The sequence below is a fragment of the Drosophila willistoni genome, chromosome 3R (genome assembly GCF_018902025.1).
Source record: "Drosophila willistoni isolate 14030-0811.24 chromosome 3R, UCI_dwil_1.1, whole genome shotgun sequence".
NCBI lineage: Eukaryota > Metazoa > Arthropoda > Insecta > Diptera > Drosophilidae > Drosophila > Drosophila willistoni.
The window spans coordinates 4204242-4221729 of NC_061086.1; the positions used below are offsets into that span (position 1 = coordinate 4204242).

Consider the following 17488-nt stretch of genomic DNA (forward strand, 5'->3'; position numbering starts at 1 on the left):
GCTCTTGGCCCCGTCAAGTTCAATTCAACTTAATTGAATGAATTTGTTATTGTTCCAATGGCTTTGCTTCAACCGTTCGTTGTAGGTGTGGAAAAAGTTTTCTGTTATTGTTTTTCCCACTTGACTTTTCTAAGCGAGTGTCGGGGTTAGAAAAACTTATGGCCAAGAAAAATATTTCATTATTTTAGTTTGCTTTTCCTGCTTAAGAAGTTGTTTTCCCATCGACTTGGAAAGTTTTTGGCGTCAATAGAATTGAGTTGTAATCGCAAAGAAATTGGCGAATTATGGGAATTTTAATATTACTATATGAATGTGAGTGTGAAAATCAAATAGGAGAAAGGAAAGAGGAAAGAGCCGTAATCCTCTTAGACAAATGCAGGAAGGAAGTAAAATGTAAAAGAAAAAGTCAACCAAAGTTATCTAAGTAGAAATTGCCATGTAGTCTATGACTTTAAAAGTCATTTAAGTTGTTCTATGGACCAAGACGGTCCTAAAATTAAAGTCTAACTTATGCCAGATTAGTTTAGAATTAACAAAATACGAAATGGCGGATAAACGAATCATGAATTTTGCCAGGAATTCGTGTTGTTATAGTTTTAACCTTCCCTAACTTATTGAAGATTACGTGGGAATTAAAAAATACGAAACTGGGTCCAAATAAAACATGAATGTTGCTTACTATTGCCTATTACAAATTTGATTGTGTGCCTATTACAAATTTGATTTAAGGGTTATTTAGATATTTTAACCTTCACTTGCTTTAATTTCAACACTAAAAGTATGACCTTTCATTTAAAAATGTTAATTTTAAAGTCAAATAGAATTCAAATAAGATGTCAGAACGATTTGCAGCAAATTACCTCTCAATCTCTCAACAGATTCCGCAATTTAAAAAGACAATTTAATTGTACTAAATTAGAGACGTCGAAATGTAACTCTCATTCCGTGAGTTTAAATGAAAAATCAATTAAAATTCAAAGTTTGATGTAATTACTTACCCACAAAAAAAGGAAAACCACAATTAAATCACAATTTATTTAGAAATACACACACACAGACACTTATTGGCATCGGCCACTCTATTTAATTGTTGGATATTTGGGTTCCAAAAGTTTTCGTTTGCCATCAATCAGAGCTGCTGCTGCTGTTGCTGCAACTAAAAAGTTTACAATTCAAAGTGAAGTAAAGTGCATCATGTAAATTGTTTTGTCGACCACAAGAGAGAGAGAGAGAGGGAGAGAGACTTTATATGTATATTGGAAGCTTCACACAAAACTGACAAATGACGCAGTCAAGAAGGTGTCTGAGAAAAAGCTCTTGGAGTTTTGGCCAAGTTTTCCTTTACCTTTTTTCTATTCGCTAATTGATTTTGAGCCATTTGGCACGTTCACGTTTTGATGTGGTTCATTAGCAGAGACAAGCTGGCAACTAGTTAGTTGGCTGGGCTGGGCTGGGCTTGGGCTCTAAGTCGGACAAGATACCTCTAGATGGACGTGATCAGACTCTTACCAAGTGTGGGGGTAGGGCTATGGCCTACAATATTCAACTAAAGTCTGCCGACTTGGCTAGAGGTTGTTACCAATATACCTTATTTTGGCAAATGATCTAACCATTTCTATTTTTCGGTATCGTTGCAGATGAACGACAGCTAATACAAAAGAAAACATTTACAAAATGGATCAATTCACATTTAATGAATACCCAGTGCACGCCAGTGAACGATTTGTTTTTAGATTTGCGAGATGGCCATCGTCTATTGGCCCTACTTAGTACTTTAACACAAACACAATTGGTAAGAAATCACTTTGGCTAACTCCAAGTCTATTGGTAACCCTTTTTTGTTTTTCACTCTTACAGAAACCCGAAAAGGGACGCATGCGAGTGCATCATATTAATAATTTGAATAAAGTGATTCAGGTGATTCAACAGCATGGTGTCAAGTTAGTCAATATATCCAGTGATGACATTGTTGGAGGCAATGCCAAGTTAACCCTCGGTCTAATATGGCTAATAGCCCTAGAATTCAATGGCCAGCATCTAGTCAAGAGTCATTCGAGCAATGGCGTTGAAAAATCACTGTTAGCATGGGCGAAACAGTTTACTGAGCCGCATGGTGTTGCCCTCAATGATTTCTCTAGTTCGTGGTCGGATGGCAGAGCTTTTCTTATCATTTTGAAAGCCCACATTGATGAAATGGATTTGATTGCAGCTTTGCAGCAGCATTCCCTCCAGCGGCTTCACTTGGCATTTGAACTGGCCTATAGGCATTTTAAAATTGAGAAGCTATTAGACCCGGAGGATGTGCACACACATAAACCGGATAATAAATCCATACAGATGTATGTAATGTGTCTCTATCATGCCATGGAATCAATGAGAGCACGCGAACAGGAGCAAGAACAGGAGCAAGAGCAGAATAGGAATAGAGCACCCTGCACAAGTATTACAGATCTAGATGAAGTTCCTTTGGACAGTAATGATGGTTCGAGCATAGTTGAACTGTACACGTCAGATAGTGCGGGTAGCATGGAACAACATACATCCTCACTGGAATTGAAATCATCGTTGCGTCCTTTGAGTACGGCCACCAACGCCAGTGTAGAGATTAGTGGCTATCAATCAGCTCTTGAGGCTGTCCTTACACTTCTTTTGGAAGACGAACAGTTGCTGTCGCAGGATCTTGCCGAACCGGCAGACTTTAAAAGTGCCAAATTGCAGTTCAATGAGAATGAGAGCTTCATGCTGAAATTAACCGAACACCAGGAATATGTGGGTGAAGCCCTCGAAGAGGGCAGCAATCTAATCAACGAATCACAAAAGGCGGCAGGTGCTGGTCTGGGTTCTGGTCTCAATCAAGAGGATCAGAACGAGGTAAGGCAACAAATGGTGCTCCTGAATGAACGCTGGGAGACTCTACGACTGAGGGCGTTGGATGTTCAGGCGAAGATCTTGATGCGTTTGGCTGAGTTTCAGAAGCAACAACTCGAGCAGCTGCGTCAGTTTCTAACCTCTGTGGAGGATCGTATCTCACACATGAGCGACATTGGCCCCACTCTAGCCGAAGCCGAACAGCAATTGGTGGAGGCGAGAAGACTTAAAACGGATCTAAGTGAACAACAGGAACTGGTAGATAGTCTCGGCAGCATGGTGGTTATTGTGAATGATACCTCGGGAAATTTCAATGACCTCGAAGATCGTTTAAGTGCTTTGGGTGAGCGCTGGTCGCATGTGGTCAAATGGAGTGATTTGCGAACAGAGAAACTTCAGCAATATAAATGCATATCCCGCTGGTTAGATGCTCGTGAGCAGGACCTCAAGCGCATGGAGAGCAGAGATGTTACCGATGTGGGTGGCATAACACAACGCATTAATGACTTGAACTATTGTGCCAAGGATTTACTTGAATTGCAGAGATATCTCATAGATTTACGACAAATGGTGGCTGCCACTCTGCAAGATGGAGACGACAAGGGTGAAAGGGTATTAATGCAGCTGGAAAGCTACGAAGATCGCCTAGATGCTCTTAAGCAAATTGTTGAGGTCCAAACACAGCGGATTGAAACCAAAGGTTTCAACTTTGGACGCGATCGTGCCAGTTATGATGATACCCGTGTCATACGTCCAGATGGCTGGGTAGACTATCAATTGATTATACGTTTTGGAGATGCCGAAGATCAGGATGACGAAGATGATGGTCCTAATGAGCAAGTCTCATCTAGCCATGATTTGGCAAGTAAAAAGCGAAAAATACGAAATGCTGATAATTTCAATGCACTGGAAACACAAATTATGGATCATTTCTCCTATCTGCATGATGTGGAACAGAAGTTACAACAATTGCAACGTCAAAGTTTACGTCAACAATGCGATATATTGAGAGAGCTGCAAACAGAAATCAGTGCAAAAAGTTCTACCATCTCAGAGTTAAAAAAACTATACGAAGTTTGCGAATTGGAGGATCCAACGAGAAATCTGCTACTCGAAGCCACCCATATCCGGCAAATCGAGCATAGATATACGACTTTAAGCCAACGTTTGGTCACCCAACAGAGCGAGAGTAGTGCTTTGTTGGATAAGGAACGGTATTACAATAGTTTAACCGGATTCAAATTGGTTCTTGCCGATTCAAGGGATTGGTATAAGCAACATGCTGGATCTGCCACTTCCCAAGAGCTGGAACAGCGTCTCAGTCATATGGAATCGCTTAGTTCTGAGATTTCTGAGGCTCGGCAAGCCACCGAAGAGTTGGATGATCAGCTCATAGAATGGAAACAAGATTTTGGTCTCTTCTATGACAGTTGGCATGACATGAAGCAGGCCCTACAGGCTCTCATCCAGCAACGAGGAGGTGAAAATCTATCAAAGCAAATACAGCAAGTGCAAAATTTTGTAGAGAAAGTGAGTAAGCAAAAGGTGCGTGTTTCAAGTTTGGCAACTATGCAACAACAACAGCAGCTACTCAATCAATTGGTCGATGAGCTGGAATCCCTGAGACCCACCTATGATCGTCTGCCCAGTAATATCTTGAGTGAAGAACTGCAAACTTCATGGCAACGTCTTCCCGAGCAATTAAGCGAAAGAGTTATCAAACAGACAACAGCTATTGAGAACCTAAATCACTTTATAGCCGAATACAATTCGATTATCTCCACCCTACGGACTGCAGCGGACTCTAAAGAGAGCTCTGGATCCTCTCAAGATCTGCGTAAATTAGAGATTGATGTGATCAGTGCACGTAATTTTAGTGAGATTTTGATTAAAGAGGCGGAACCTGCTCAAAAAGATAGCCTTCAGACTCAAATACGTTCACTTAATTCCCTGTACGAGCAGGTGGAGCGTAACCATCGTGATCAGAACCAACAGGAGGCAAAGCTGCAATCACAAATCGATGTCATACAGCAACGTCTGAAACAAACGGAGAATTGGCTTAACGATCTAGAGACAAACACTCCCAAATCGGGCATCAAACACATTGGCAACTCCAATGAACTTTTCCAGAGTAAGAGTAAATTCCAAACTCTAAAGGAAACCTGCGAGCGTGAGACTTCACAGTTCAGGGAACTCAATGAGCTTGGTGGTGAATTGCTGCTCCAGATGGATGAACTGCAGAATAAAGACAGCAAGAACTCTAAATATGGCTCTTTGGCCAAGCAGTTTACACGCATAAATGCCCGCTGGACGGAGGTTACCGAAAGAGTTTATGATAAAACTGCTTTGCTAGAACATATATCAACCCAGTTGGGAGAGTTTAAAAAGTTTATGGTCAGTGAGACAGGCTATTTGGATCGTTTGGAGAATAAAATACGAAACACACCCGAAAATGCAGCCGATGCAGAAGAAATTATGGAAGAGCTTGATGTGAGTGCATGAAATATTTAAGAATTTTATGATTTATAATTTGTTGAATCATTTATTGTTGTTTTTTATTCAGGACTTGGAAAATGTATTGCGTTCGCATTCAGAAGAGTGGCTTGATAAAATTCAAGAAATTGGCAATGAGCTAATTGATAATGAATTCATGGCCGAATCCATGCGCAAGGATATTGATGGCATTGTTCACCGCTGGACACAGCTGCAACAACAGGCCAAAAAGCGCACAGAACTTCTCGAACAGAAAGTCAGCGAAGCAGAGCAATCAGAAAAGTGCATAGTGCAATTCGAAGCATGGCTTACTCGTGTCGATGAGATACTCAGTGAGCACTTGGAAAATGATGTGACCATTGAGGATTTACCAGATGATTTTCAGGTTGAGACTCAAAGCCAATTTTATTTTCAATTTAAGTTTAATTTGTGTATTCTTATTTTAGCAATTGTCTCGTGAATTCGCTAGCAACGAGCTGAATTTCAAGGAAATCACCGAACTTATAGCCGAGCATACACATAATGGCAAATTGGGTGCTGCGAATCGTCTGCAGGAGCAACTCAATCTCATGGAATTGCGTTTCAAGGCTTGCCAGGCGAAACTTAATAAATGCACAGCTCCCCAGCCTGCATATGAATCGCGTTTGAATAGAGCCTACGGCGATTTGAGGAATGTGGAACGTTCAACCTTAGTGCTAGATGTGGCCTCGGCAGGACCCAGTTTAGTGCAAGCTCAATATCAAAAGTGTTTGGTAAGAGTACAACTATGAGTTCACGCGAAACCTTGACTAACTCATTTGTTTCTTGTGCAGCAAATCTATCGTACTTTGTCTGAAATCAAGGCTGAAATTGAGAGCACCATAAAAACAGGTCGTAAGGTGTGCGAGGACAAATATACCAAGTCACCTAAGCAGCTGAGTCAACGTATTGATGCTCTAAAGCATCTCTATAATGCCTTGGGTGAGAATGTTACCCAATCAAAGGCTTTCCTCGAGGGTCTTCTAACATTGGCAAGCAAATTGGAGGATTGCTTTGATACGGCTGATAAACTTATACGTCGTTTTGAGTCACCACAAGAAGTGCATGATAGAAATTCCATATTGCTTGAATTCGAAGATGTTCTCAGGCGTTGCGAAGAGCATTATATGGAATACAGTAAATCGTGTGATCAAAGCTCAATGTTGGAGACACGCCAACGTATTGATGGCCTTAAGGCCACCTATCATAAGTTGACCAGTGCGGATATAATTAAACGTCTAACCGAAATGAAGGCAACACTGCAAAATTTGGACAACATTTCGCTAGAGACATTAAAGTTAGTTTTGAGTGGGCATATAACTCTTGTGTCTCATTTGTAATTCATGTACATCTTTTTACACAGGGCCATGGAGCATGATTTGAAGGAGATTAATATGCCATCGAATCCGGAAATTGAGAAATTACAGCAACAAGTTATTGCAATAGTTGTGGTATGTATTTATCTTCCTATTGTGTTTAGTCATACTAAGTTGTTGAAGGTTTATTGGATTAACTATCTACATATACATATATATATATTTTCGTTGCCGTATGTCGTTTTGTCTGTCTGTCTTGTGGGTTTAACTTTTAACCCCCTTTCCTGTCATTTCTCATGTGGTCTCTTTCATTATCGTTTTTGCCTTTATTCCGCATATCTCACATTTCATTCGCTTTTTACATTCTGGCTTATATCATGTTAACACCTTTGGGCTCTTTCACATATGTGAGATGCAAATGGAATTGCATTTCCTTTTTTTCTTTACCTTCCCATTTCTTTTTCATATCTTTTCCATTTTCATTCACACTATTTGGTTGGCATTGATGAAACTTTTCTTTTGTGAAAGTTTTCAACTTAAATTTAAGCTTACCAAAAAAAACTGAATTCTTATTTAACCTTTTACTATTTGCTTCATACCTTTTACTGAATTTTGCATAAACCTCACACATTTTAATCTCTCTTTACCAAGCTAATACAGAACCAGATAGATATTTTATAAATATAATCATCAAATTTACCATCACCCAAATCAATCAACCACCACAACCACCAAATAAAAACCACAACCACAAATCACCGTATCACTAGAGTTCTACGGGGTCCTAATTTGGTGTCATTTTCACGCTTCAAATATTTTGTAGAAATATATTTTTTTATTTTTACTTCCTGTGACGTTCCATTTTGGTTGCGGCCGAGTCCAATAAAATGTCTCTTTTCCCTTTTCACCCGTTTCGATTTAAAGATTAAGATTGTACAGCATCAAAAACCGCTTAACTATATAACTCTTGGAGATTTGCTTCTTTTTTGCTCATTTTTGGCTATATAAGTGTGTAAATTCGATGAAAAGAGAGTTTTGATGATTAGTTTTCGTTGTAATCGTTGCTTAGGATCTATTGAAAACACGTTTCAATGAGGCTACAACCCTTGCTGCTGCCGATGAGGATATGGAAATTGTTGTGGTCAGCGATACAGTGCGTCAACGAAGAGCACGTACGCCCCAGCAAACGGGTGATTCCTCTTCCTCTTCGGAATCACCAAAAGTCGCCACCACTCCGGAGAGTAATGTGGCTGTTGTTGGAGCTGCAGTATTACCAGATGTTTTGCCACCACAAACATTCCGTTTGGCCGAATCGAGTAACCTGTTTTCTCAAATATCCCTTAACCCCGATAAAGTAATCTTGAATACTTCTCCAGCGCCTGCCAAACCTTTGAAAAATAAACGAAAAGCTCCTGCCTCACCAGCTCAAGTAGTTGAGATTAAGGTGAAGAATATACAAAACGATAAAATGTCTGTGCAAAATATTGATCTTGAAGCACATCAGGGAGAAATTGTCGATACTGTGAATATATTGGAGAGTGTGGAACCATTTGTGCCCGAGTATGTGGAAACAGTACAAATTGTAGATCTCTCTGAGGACTCGGATTCCTCATTGCGATTCGATGGTGAGGGTAGAGAAGTAAGACGTTCGAAGAGTAAGCACTCGCTGAACGAATCGCCATTGACCAAAGTCACTGACAGGAAGGCAGATGGACAGGAGGATGAGGAGGGGGTCGAGGAAGACCTACTGCGTCCAGGGGCAGGAAATACTAGCACACCATTTTTGCGCGTAGAGAAACAACGCATTTCCTTTGATGAGAAACGTAAGCGCATAGCCAATGAACGGGATATTCTACGTGACTCTGAAGAGGAAGGTTCCCCCCAGACACCGGACACAGCTCCGCAGCTATCTAAACCGAAACGTTGGCGACAATTGAAACCATCTTTAGATGCTGCGTCGACTACAATTGGAGCAGATATTGAACCCGAATCACCGGGTCGTGATAGTTTCTATAGTCCTGATAAAGAATCTGGTTACGATATAGAACCCTTGGTATTTTCCGATGATGAGGAAATACCAAGATTTTCACTGGAAATGACACCAACCATTGATTCCGATAGTGATACGGTAATTTGTTGATGGGTTGATCACACAGCAGATTTGCCATTTTCTGTACTTCAGATTTCTCTATGTTTATTTTCCTTTTATTCTCCTCTCTTCAGAGCCGCATTGAGACGCCTTCAGCTAAAAAACCGAATTCATTTTTAAGCAAAGTAATGAATTCGATGCCATCACCAGCAGATGATTCCAATGTCACTCTTAAAAGTCCATTAAGTGAAGCTGATCCTTTGAGTTTGGAACAACGTGTGGAATACTTTGATAAAAAGGCCAAGCAGATGATACATAAATTGGAATTGACCAAAATTAAAATCGAGCAATGCCATGAAAGTGAAGCGTAAGCTATAAGAAGAGATAATCATTAAGACAATTAATTGAATTTGATATCCTTTTTGTTAGAGAGGATCTACGTCTATTAATAGCTCCCGATGCGGCAACTTTGATATCACAGGGTGATTCTTTGGTCTTGGAAACTCATGGTAAACAGGGTAACTTTTCACGTCTCGTTATGCGAACACAAATCATATTGCGTGAAAAGTTTCACGAGGTCCAACAGGCCAAGTAAGCAGGAAAAACACTTTTCAATGTGTAAACATAATTATCAACTCATTCTATTATTCACAGATCATCAACTACCGGAACTGGTCAAGCGCGTCCTTCGTTGGATAGTGTAAATATTGAGGAACTTGTCACCAAAGGTCTACGTCGCATTAATGTGCTAATTGAGAAACCAGTGGATCTTAAATCTAGCGCCGAACTTGAAAGACGCATGGATGATATCAATGTAAGTGTGAGCGACCCCAAAACAGAATCATTATCCTACTGGCTCAAGTCCAAGAAACATTCATAACATCTGGCAAAGAAATGGACCCAGTCAAAATCATTTTCATTTAATCGTCCACATTATTCAATTATCTGAGGTTTGCATCTATTTTTTTGCGCCTCAGTTTAGACATTCATTGATGGGTATATATTTTTTGTATTGCGACAAGTTAATTGCCCTCTTGAGAATTCCTAACACTAAATGGGTCCATTTAAAGAAACCAAAAATAAATACTAAATAAAAACAAACTGACATACTTACAACACACAAAGGCCAATGCGTTGTCAAATAGCAAAGGCAACAACAACTAAGTCAGATGTTTGTGCATTGCAGTTTTCCGAGACATCAGCACGCAGGAGGCACGGAAAGGGGAAGAGGGCAGGAGCTGGCTGGCTGGCCAACATGTGTGTGTTTGATTTTTAGTGGGTCAAAAGAAAGAACAGCCATAGAACTTAAGAGATTTTTGCCGTTTAAGAGCTTGGCTCCCTCAAACCAATTGAAAATGACTTCTCATAATTTAGCATTTTTCTCACAATTTATCACAATATTCCTGACGTATTAGAAGTATTTATGTTTCTGAAAGACGTCTTTTCGAATTTTCGTCATCATAAAATGCATGAACCTAAAATCTATGTGACTAGACTACTATCAAAAATTTCCTTTCAAAGACCAAATGGAAGATGTGAAAAGGTCAAAACTGTAAAAAACAAAAGCAAATATTAACATGTTTTAGGATCAAAGATATTGAGCAAAATTCCAAATATGAAATATCACTTTGTTAATGTGTTATGAGTATGTAATATATAGGGTCTTGTATATTGAAATGCTGTATAGAATATAAAAATTGAATTTTATAAAGTGTATATAAATATGAGCATCTCAAGATAAAATCTGACGTACGATTTTCCATTGTAGTTTATACTAAGTATAATTATTGGTAAAACATTTTTAATAAGTAACTAAACAAAATTTACATGTAAATAATTGTTCGTAGAAAAAAAAACATATTGTATTGAATAAGTATTGATCAATTCATTGATAATTCTGTAGCATAAAAAACTATTGAAAACACATAAATGTACGAAATCACAAATCGATTTTCCTCTGCTTTTGAGCGAATCGGTCGATAACTTTTTCCACCGTGATATCAATATCTCTGTTAATAGTCATTAGAGCAAGTTGCAGTCGTGGGAGTCGTATATGCAGTGCCAGACGCCCTAGTCTCCAGTCATCGCAAGTCGCAAGTTGCTGTTCCAAGTTGCCAATTATAATTCTGTATCAATCAATATTCATAATTTCACTATATATTTTAATAAACAAGGTTCTATAACTTACATATATTTACTTTGCAACAGAGTACGACAGAGTTTCTGAGTTATAGGTTAGATTCTTCCCAAACTCACCCTATAATGACACCGATTTTTATATTCTTTATGGAAATCTACTTTCGAATTTCCCTTCCCAGTGGCGCCACATGTGCGTGCAGCAGAAGCAGAAACACATACATTCGCAATAATCACGTTTTGTGTGCTTCTATGTATTTTCTGATTTGTCGAAAACCGCGAACTTTCGAAATTTTGAATATCCCCAAAATCCCCCGTTACTACGCCACTGGAATCGACCTATTAATCCAATAACAAATAAATGTTATTTTGGTAACTGCAAAATTTTGACTTTGGTTTAAACTTTCTCGGATATGCCCAAATTCAAATTTCACTAATCCCCAACGAGTTTTTTAGAAAACAAGTTGCTACATTTTGTAAATGTCTTTCGCTGAAAGTTAACCAAATATACTTTGAGTTAAAAAAATCTAAGTTAAGTTCTTAATCCCACGTCTTTAAATTTTCAAGAAGTAAACTATAATGAAATAAGTATCGTGAACCAAAAAAAAAACTTGTCAATTTGGAATTATTATTCGGAGAATGTGCAGTTTGTTTACCTTTCATTCATCATTGAATAAATGTTGGCCAAATTTGTGGAAATTTGAAAAGTTTTCAAATTTTCATTGGATTTGCCATTGTACCCGAGAGATTGTCGTCCAAGCCCCACGACTAAAGAACCGAAACCATTAATCATTCGAATCATTTGTTGTTTATTTTTGTTTATATTTCTACATGGTTCTTCTTGGTCGTTTTTTTTTGGTTTGGTTTATGTTTTTATGGCCCCAGCAACGATGACAAAATTCAGAAAAAGAAAGAAGTGGGCAAATAAAAAAAATTCAAAAATAGAAAAACTAAAGAGAAGAAAAACAAGAAAATGCGTTTTTCATGAGAAAAATTCAATTTTCGAAGAGAAAAACGCAAAATATTCTCTTCCGCCGGCGGGGCGGTCCAATGTTTGTTTCTTTGTTTTTGGTTTCGCTGTTGATTTTATCTGTTTTGTTCTTTTTTTTTGAGTTTGGGTTTGGGTTGTTCCGTGTGTGTTCAGTAGTGCGGCATCTCATCAACGTAACGGTTGCAGGGCGTCGGTGTCGAAATTTTTCGTCATATTTTGTGCATCATCACGTTGATTGATTGTAGATTTGCGGAAAATTCACTTTGGCGCCAAAATAATAAATATTGAAAGAAAAAATAAAATATAAAAACAGAGAGTGAAAATCTTCTCAATGCAATTTTGTTGGTTGGCACAAGCTGTCGGTGTGAGTGGCTGCTGCAGTGACCCTGTGTCCATTGTGACCCTCATTCTTTTGCATTCACTCGCATCATCATCGTCGTCATCATCGTCATCATCAGCATCAGCGTAGTGCATATCGACACAGAAAACGTTTGGCTATCCTTTGGATAGGAGTCCTTGCATGGGAAAATTGTTGCTCGATTGCAGCTCAAATTGAATTCCATTCGCCCTGGGCTCCTGTCATCGCTGTTGCCGTTATCCCAGCGGTGGCCATTTCTGTACGAATTTCCGTAAGGGACACACACTGTTTGTGTGTGTGTGTGTGTGCATGTGTGTGTATGCGTCATGTCCTATGTAGTTTACGTTTCCGTTTTGTCATTCATTGTTCATGTTACTTTGCTTAAATGGCATTTCGTTCAATAATTCTTTTTTTTTTCTTTTGTGGCTATATTTTCAATTTGTTATTATTTTCGTTTTTTTTATTTTTTATTTATTTTTGCAGGAACGTCACGACGATTTACAGGTCATTGTCAGTGCCATTGGTAAAAACGCTCAAATGCCCAAGGTCACGCCCATCATGATGACGGAAATCGAAAAGGTTTTATCCTTCATTTTCTACTCTTTCGTTATCACATGCTTAACTACTTACAAACTCTGTTTGTTCTCCTTTTTACAGACGAAAAACAATTTGATTGCTCATGCGGATTCGATTGAACTATCGTTGACAGAACTGAAAAATGGCGCTAAAATTGCCAATGGATCGGGCGTCAATACTAACAGCATTATCCACAGTCGTTCGGGTAAGTGATTCATTCAATTGTTCTCGCCCTCTCTCTATCTTGTTACATTTAATCCCCAACCTATCCCAAAACTATGCTCAATATGTTGCCCATTTTGGACTAAATTCTGTGTAAGACTCATGCTCGAGTTCACTCGATTGGACCTTCTAGTTGGGCCTGTTGAATGAATTTACTACACACTTTGCATACAAATGCCATGTGGGGGTGTGAGAGTGGAGGGAGCCACCTCCACCACCAACTTTTAGGTCTTGCAAACTATTTAGATGGACATTCAATTAATTTGCAATTAGTTAAATCAATAGAGGAAAATGACTAAATAAATATTTTCCTCATTCTTTTGAAATGGTTTTATTTTAATTTTCTCTTGCCACTGATATTAAGCCAAATGAAATACAATGAACTGGCATAAATTACGCTTAAATATCAAACAAATATGGTAGCAACAAAAAAACAAACAAAAAAAACAACATATATTAAAATTTAAATGCTCTCAGCGAAAAACTCTTGAAAAAGCACGCGCGAATTTTCATTAAATGCTTTGTTGCATTTTATGCTATTTTTGTTTCTTGTTGATACTCTTTCAATACCCTGTAAACATAAAACTGAAAAGAGATGATGAAAGTAAATACGTAGAAATGATTGACTAACAGGTCAAGAAGAGGTTAACCCAGAGAATTGACTGACAATTTTAGATTCTAATCTACATACATAAAACAATTCCTTAGAGGGAATCTCAAATGTCTATATGCTGTACAACTTCTTGCAGACTAGTTTATTTTTATTTCAGTTTTCAATATTTATGCCATAGGCAGACGTTTTTGTTAGTTGTGTTTCTTTCTTTTTTTTATATCCTATAAGGGCCAGCAGCCAAATGTGCCATGTCAATGGCACTTTTGACATTTTATGTGAATGTATTTGGTGTTGGCTTACCAAAGGGATGCAACATTGCTGGCGTGTAACACATATGCCACCAGATGGTTGATAAATCATTCTGTTCTCCCCTTTCAAAACAATAAAATTAAAGCGGTTTATAGGCTAAAAATCATCTGTTAGATGAAGAGATTTGTTTGACCTACAACAAGTAATTAATTATATATTTTACAAATATTTCCGTAGTTATCGAATGAATTTGATCACTGAACGTTCAACTTAATGTGTTTTAGCCAATTTCTCGTCTCAGTTTCTTTTTTATACTGACTATAATTTCTATACGAGTTCATAAAAACACTCTTCATAAGCTTTACAAACGTCTGTATTATACATTGTACTACATTGTTTTTGTTGACTTGAAATTTAAGTCTACATATTAAATGTTATGGCCAAAATGATGTTGAAAATATAAGATCATTCCACCATTGGCGACAATGCAGTCAAGTCTAAAAATGATTTAATCATTGATTGCACTATCGCTAATGAGGCAATTTAATACGTGGACTTTTCAACGATACAATACTCCTCAGTGATGCCTGTGAGGAGCGGGAATAGTGGCTACTTCTGGCATAACCTCGATCGCTATAATGTGATAGTCGGGATTGCTGTCTCCATGTGGTTAACTGATCATTGCGAGTTTTCACGAAACCCTGTTTAATAATGAACTTTTCAATTTCCTCCTTGGCTCGGTTATCGCTAGCGAACCATGATTGTTTTTCCACAATCTGAGCGGTATTGGGTTGCACCGTCATGGACTCTCCTATTCGTTTACCCTTCTTGGCAATTGTGAATTCCGCCTCATAGAATTTACGACGACGTTCCTCAAAGTCTAGCTTGGTGAACGATGTCCTGCTACCGAACAAGCTACTAAATTGAGAAATCTGACAATCATCCTGAAAGTACTTTCCATCCGCACTGTCCAAGTCATCGATAGACTGATGATGTGGATTGATAAGGACACGTTTCTTACATCTCTTTAGTAGATTCGATCTAGCATTTAAAACTTGTTTGCTTCGCTTGGAGGGTCTTTTTGAATACCTCCTACCGAAGGTAGAATCTCTTTCGAGTGAACGTCTTCGGCTTGTTGATGTCGTTGAAAATTTGAGATGTTTTATCAACAGTTTGGGGTCAACTGCGTTACCCTTTTTCGGGTGAGGTGTTCCCATAAGTAGTTTTTCACGCTCCTCCTCTCTTTGCCTATCGACACCAGCAGGATCCAATTTTACCAAATGAATTTTCTCTATTATAACTTCCGATGCTAACGATTCATCGAGTCTACGACTACTGGCCTCGCTATGTCTCCGGTCTTTGAGGCGAGCCTTTAGCATGTCGGGGTCGACACCCTTCTCAACACGTGGATATGGTGTCTGCGATTTATTCGAGCTAATTTTCATCAATCCATAATCTCGTTCGGCCATTGGACCCTTTTCCGTTTCGCCGAATCGCAGAGGATATGACTTTCTATTCACAGAACCCAATATGGAAGCTGTGTGTTCCTTAGTCAGAGAATTTCTTGGAGTACCCATTATTTGCGCCTTCTCCCAAAAAAAAACCTCCAAAGCTGCTGATTAGTGTGTTAGTGGTTAGTGTGTAGTTTTCGATCAGGAGAAATCTGGCATTACCGTGTAAGGAAAATTATTATATAAACGACGGACGGAAACGAACACAAATTAACGCAAAAAAATTGAATATTTTGTATGTGTCAATTTGAGAAAATGTTGTTCTCTGTGTGAAGTATGTGTGGCTACTGAACAATTTGATCTACTTTCAAAAAAATAGGCACAAATTCAAGTATTTCTTTATATTATGAAAATTCTCCAATTAGATCCACTCTAATTGTGGGAAAAAGAAATAGCGAATAAAATAAATTGGGCTTAAAGAGCTTTTAGATTTTCTGGTTCCATGTACATAAGTGTTATCGCTATTTTAGACCTTAAAGCTCAGCTCTCGCACATTTTAAGCTTATGAGCTCTAAAGTTTTAGTCTGAAAACTTTGTTGTTATCCTTTTGCATTGCCATTTTTATGCACCAACTCATAAGCAAAGCTCTTTTGGCTGCTTTAAGTTTATTTTGTCGAAAGCTCTGCTATCCTTACCGCCTTGAACAGCTGTTGATGGACAAGTCCTAGCAACATTTGAAATCAAATCGTTCAGCGGTAAACAAGACAAAATTGATGAGTCTTCCAAAAACATAAAGATAAATATTGAATCGATTGAAACAAACAATAAATATTGCATACGTTCCCCAAGAAAGTGTAGTGAAATTGAATAAAAAGAGTCAAAACTTAATATGAGTGAATACAAAAGTAAATGCTCTTCAAAAAAGCGTTTTAATAAGTAAATATTTGTGAAAATATAAGAATATGAAAGCCTCAAGTGAATCTACGTAATATCAAATAAAAGAGTATAAAACACATAGGTTTGTTTTAACAAACACTCAAAGTTACTTTTTAAATTTTGTCTATATTAAAAAAAAATCCTTCTAGCCGCTGAAATTCATTAAAAAAGTTGCAAATTTTTGCAAGAACATCAAAGTAGATGACATTTTTAACATTTTAAGGTTTACAAAGTAGAAACACACACACACACACACACAAACTCACACTCTTACTTATAAATACCTACTCAAGGTCGCAACATCTATATGAAATTTGGTAAAGTGCTTTCCCCTTCCAGAATTAGTGAACATTTTGACGCCATTATGGACAATATCATCATGAAAATGATATAAAATCACTTTAAATGGAGTTACCACTTGAGAATACCTTAAAGTCCACAATGGTTTTGACCTGATGCTTCACCAGCATCTTAACCTGCCCAGAAACGTTGATGGGGTAGGCTGGTAGGCTCTCTAACGACAAAAAGGAAATTTCACGCTTTCTTTAGCTTTTAATGAATTATGACATTTTCCTTTGGGAGTCTGTGTTGACTGTAGTATATGTTGTGAAGAGGAAAGCGAGTGAGATTGGGTAGCAAACATGGGGAAGTGTTATCAGTGTGTGATTCACGTTTCGCTTTTCTTCGTTTTCTCCGCTTTTTTTTCATTTACCAGGTGCGGGAAGCTGTCGTTGTAAAAGCCATTCAAACAAACACCCACATGATGGCTGTTCAACCAAACAAAACACATTCATCAAAATGAGTGAAAAGGTGGGAAAAAAATTTTACACTTAACTTGTGTGTGTGTGTGTGTGTGTGTTTCTACTCCTTTTGCTACTTCAGTTTATTTTTTTTAAAGTCAGGGCTTGTTGTTATAAACCTTGATGAAATACATATAGGTACATATGCACATATATAACCATGATAAGTATGTGAGAGTTTTTTTTCTATATATTTGTCTAACAGCTTCTTGGGCGCGCTTGTAACTCTCCTTTATTCATTCGTTCACTCAGTCAGTCAGTCATTCATTCTAAATGCTTTCAGACGATGCCTCGACATCCGTTTGTAGACACGGCCAGGGGCTTGTGCAAAATTTGTTTTTCTTTTCTTCACGTAATTTTTTTCCGCTTTTC

The 17488-nt window shown here is 38.1% G+C and overlaps 2 protein-coding genes across 2 annotated transcripts in view; one reads left to right on the forward strand and one right to left on the reverse strand.

Annotated features, from left to right (window-relative positions):
- Positions 1–1512: 1512 nt before the first annotated feature.
- Positions 1513–17488, forward strand: part of LOC6650303 (dystrophin) — a 141700-nt gene continuing 125724 nt past the window's right edge. Inside the window, exons 1-13 of the mRNA XM_023180896.1 lie at positions 1513–1571; positions 1638–1792; positions 1858–5358; positions 5432–5746; positions 5808–6113; positions 6174–6676; positions 6743–6830; positions 7765–8823; positions 8919–9151; positions 9214–9375; positions 9439–9598; positions 12753–12848; positions 12927–13050. Coding sequence (XP_023036664.1) covers positions 1529–1571; positions 1638–1792; positions 1858–5358; positions 5432–5746; positions 5808–6113; positions 6174–6676; positions 6743–6830; positions 7765–8823; positions 8919–9151; positions 9214–9375; positions 9439–9598; positions 12753–12848; positions 12927–13050 — 6745 coding nt within the window. The 5' untranslated portion in view covers positions 1513–1528. The remainder of the gene's footprint in view (positions 1572–1637; positions 1793–1857; positions 5359–5431; positions 5747–5807; positions 6114–6173; positions 6677–6742; positions 6831–7764; positions 8824–8918; positions 9152–9213; positions 9376–9438; positions 9599–12752; positions 12849–12926; positions 13051–17488) is intronic.
- LOC6650264 lies at positions 14285–15736 on the reverse strand. Its single transcript, XM_002072800.3, has one exon. It carries the CDS (start codon positions 15504–15506, stop codon positions 14460–14462), a length of 1047 nt encoding a protein of 348 aa, XP_002072836.1. The 5' UTR covers positions 15507–15736; the 3' UTR covers positions 14285–14459.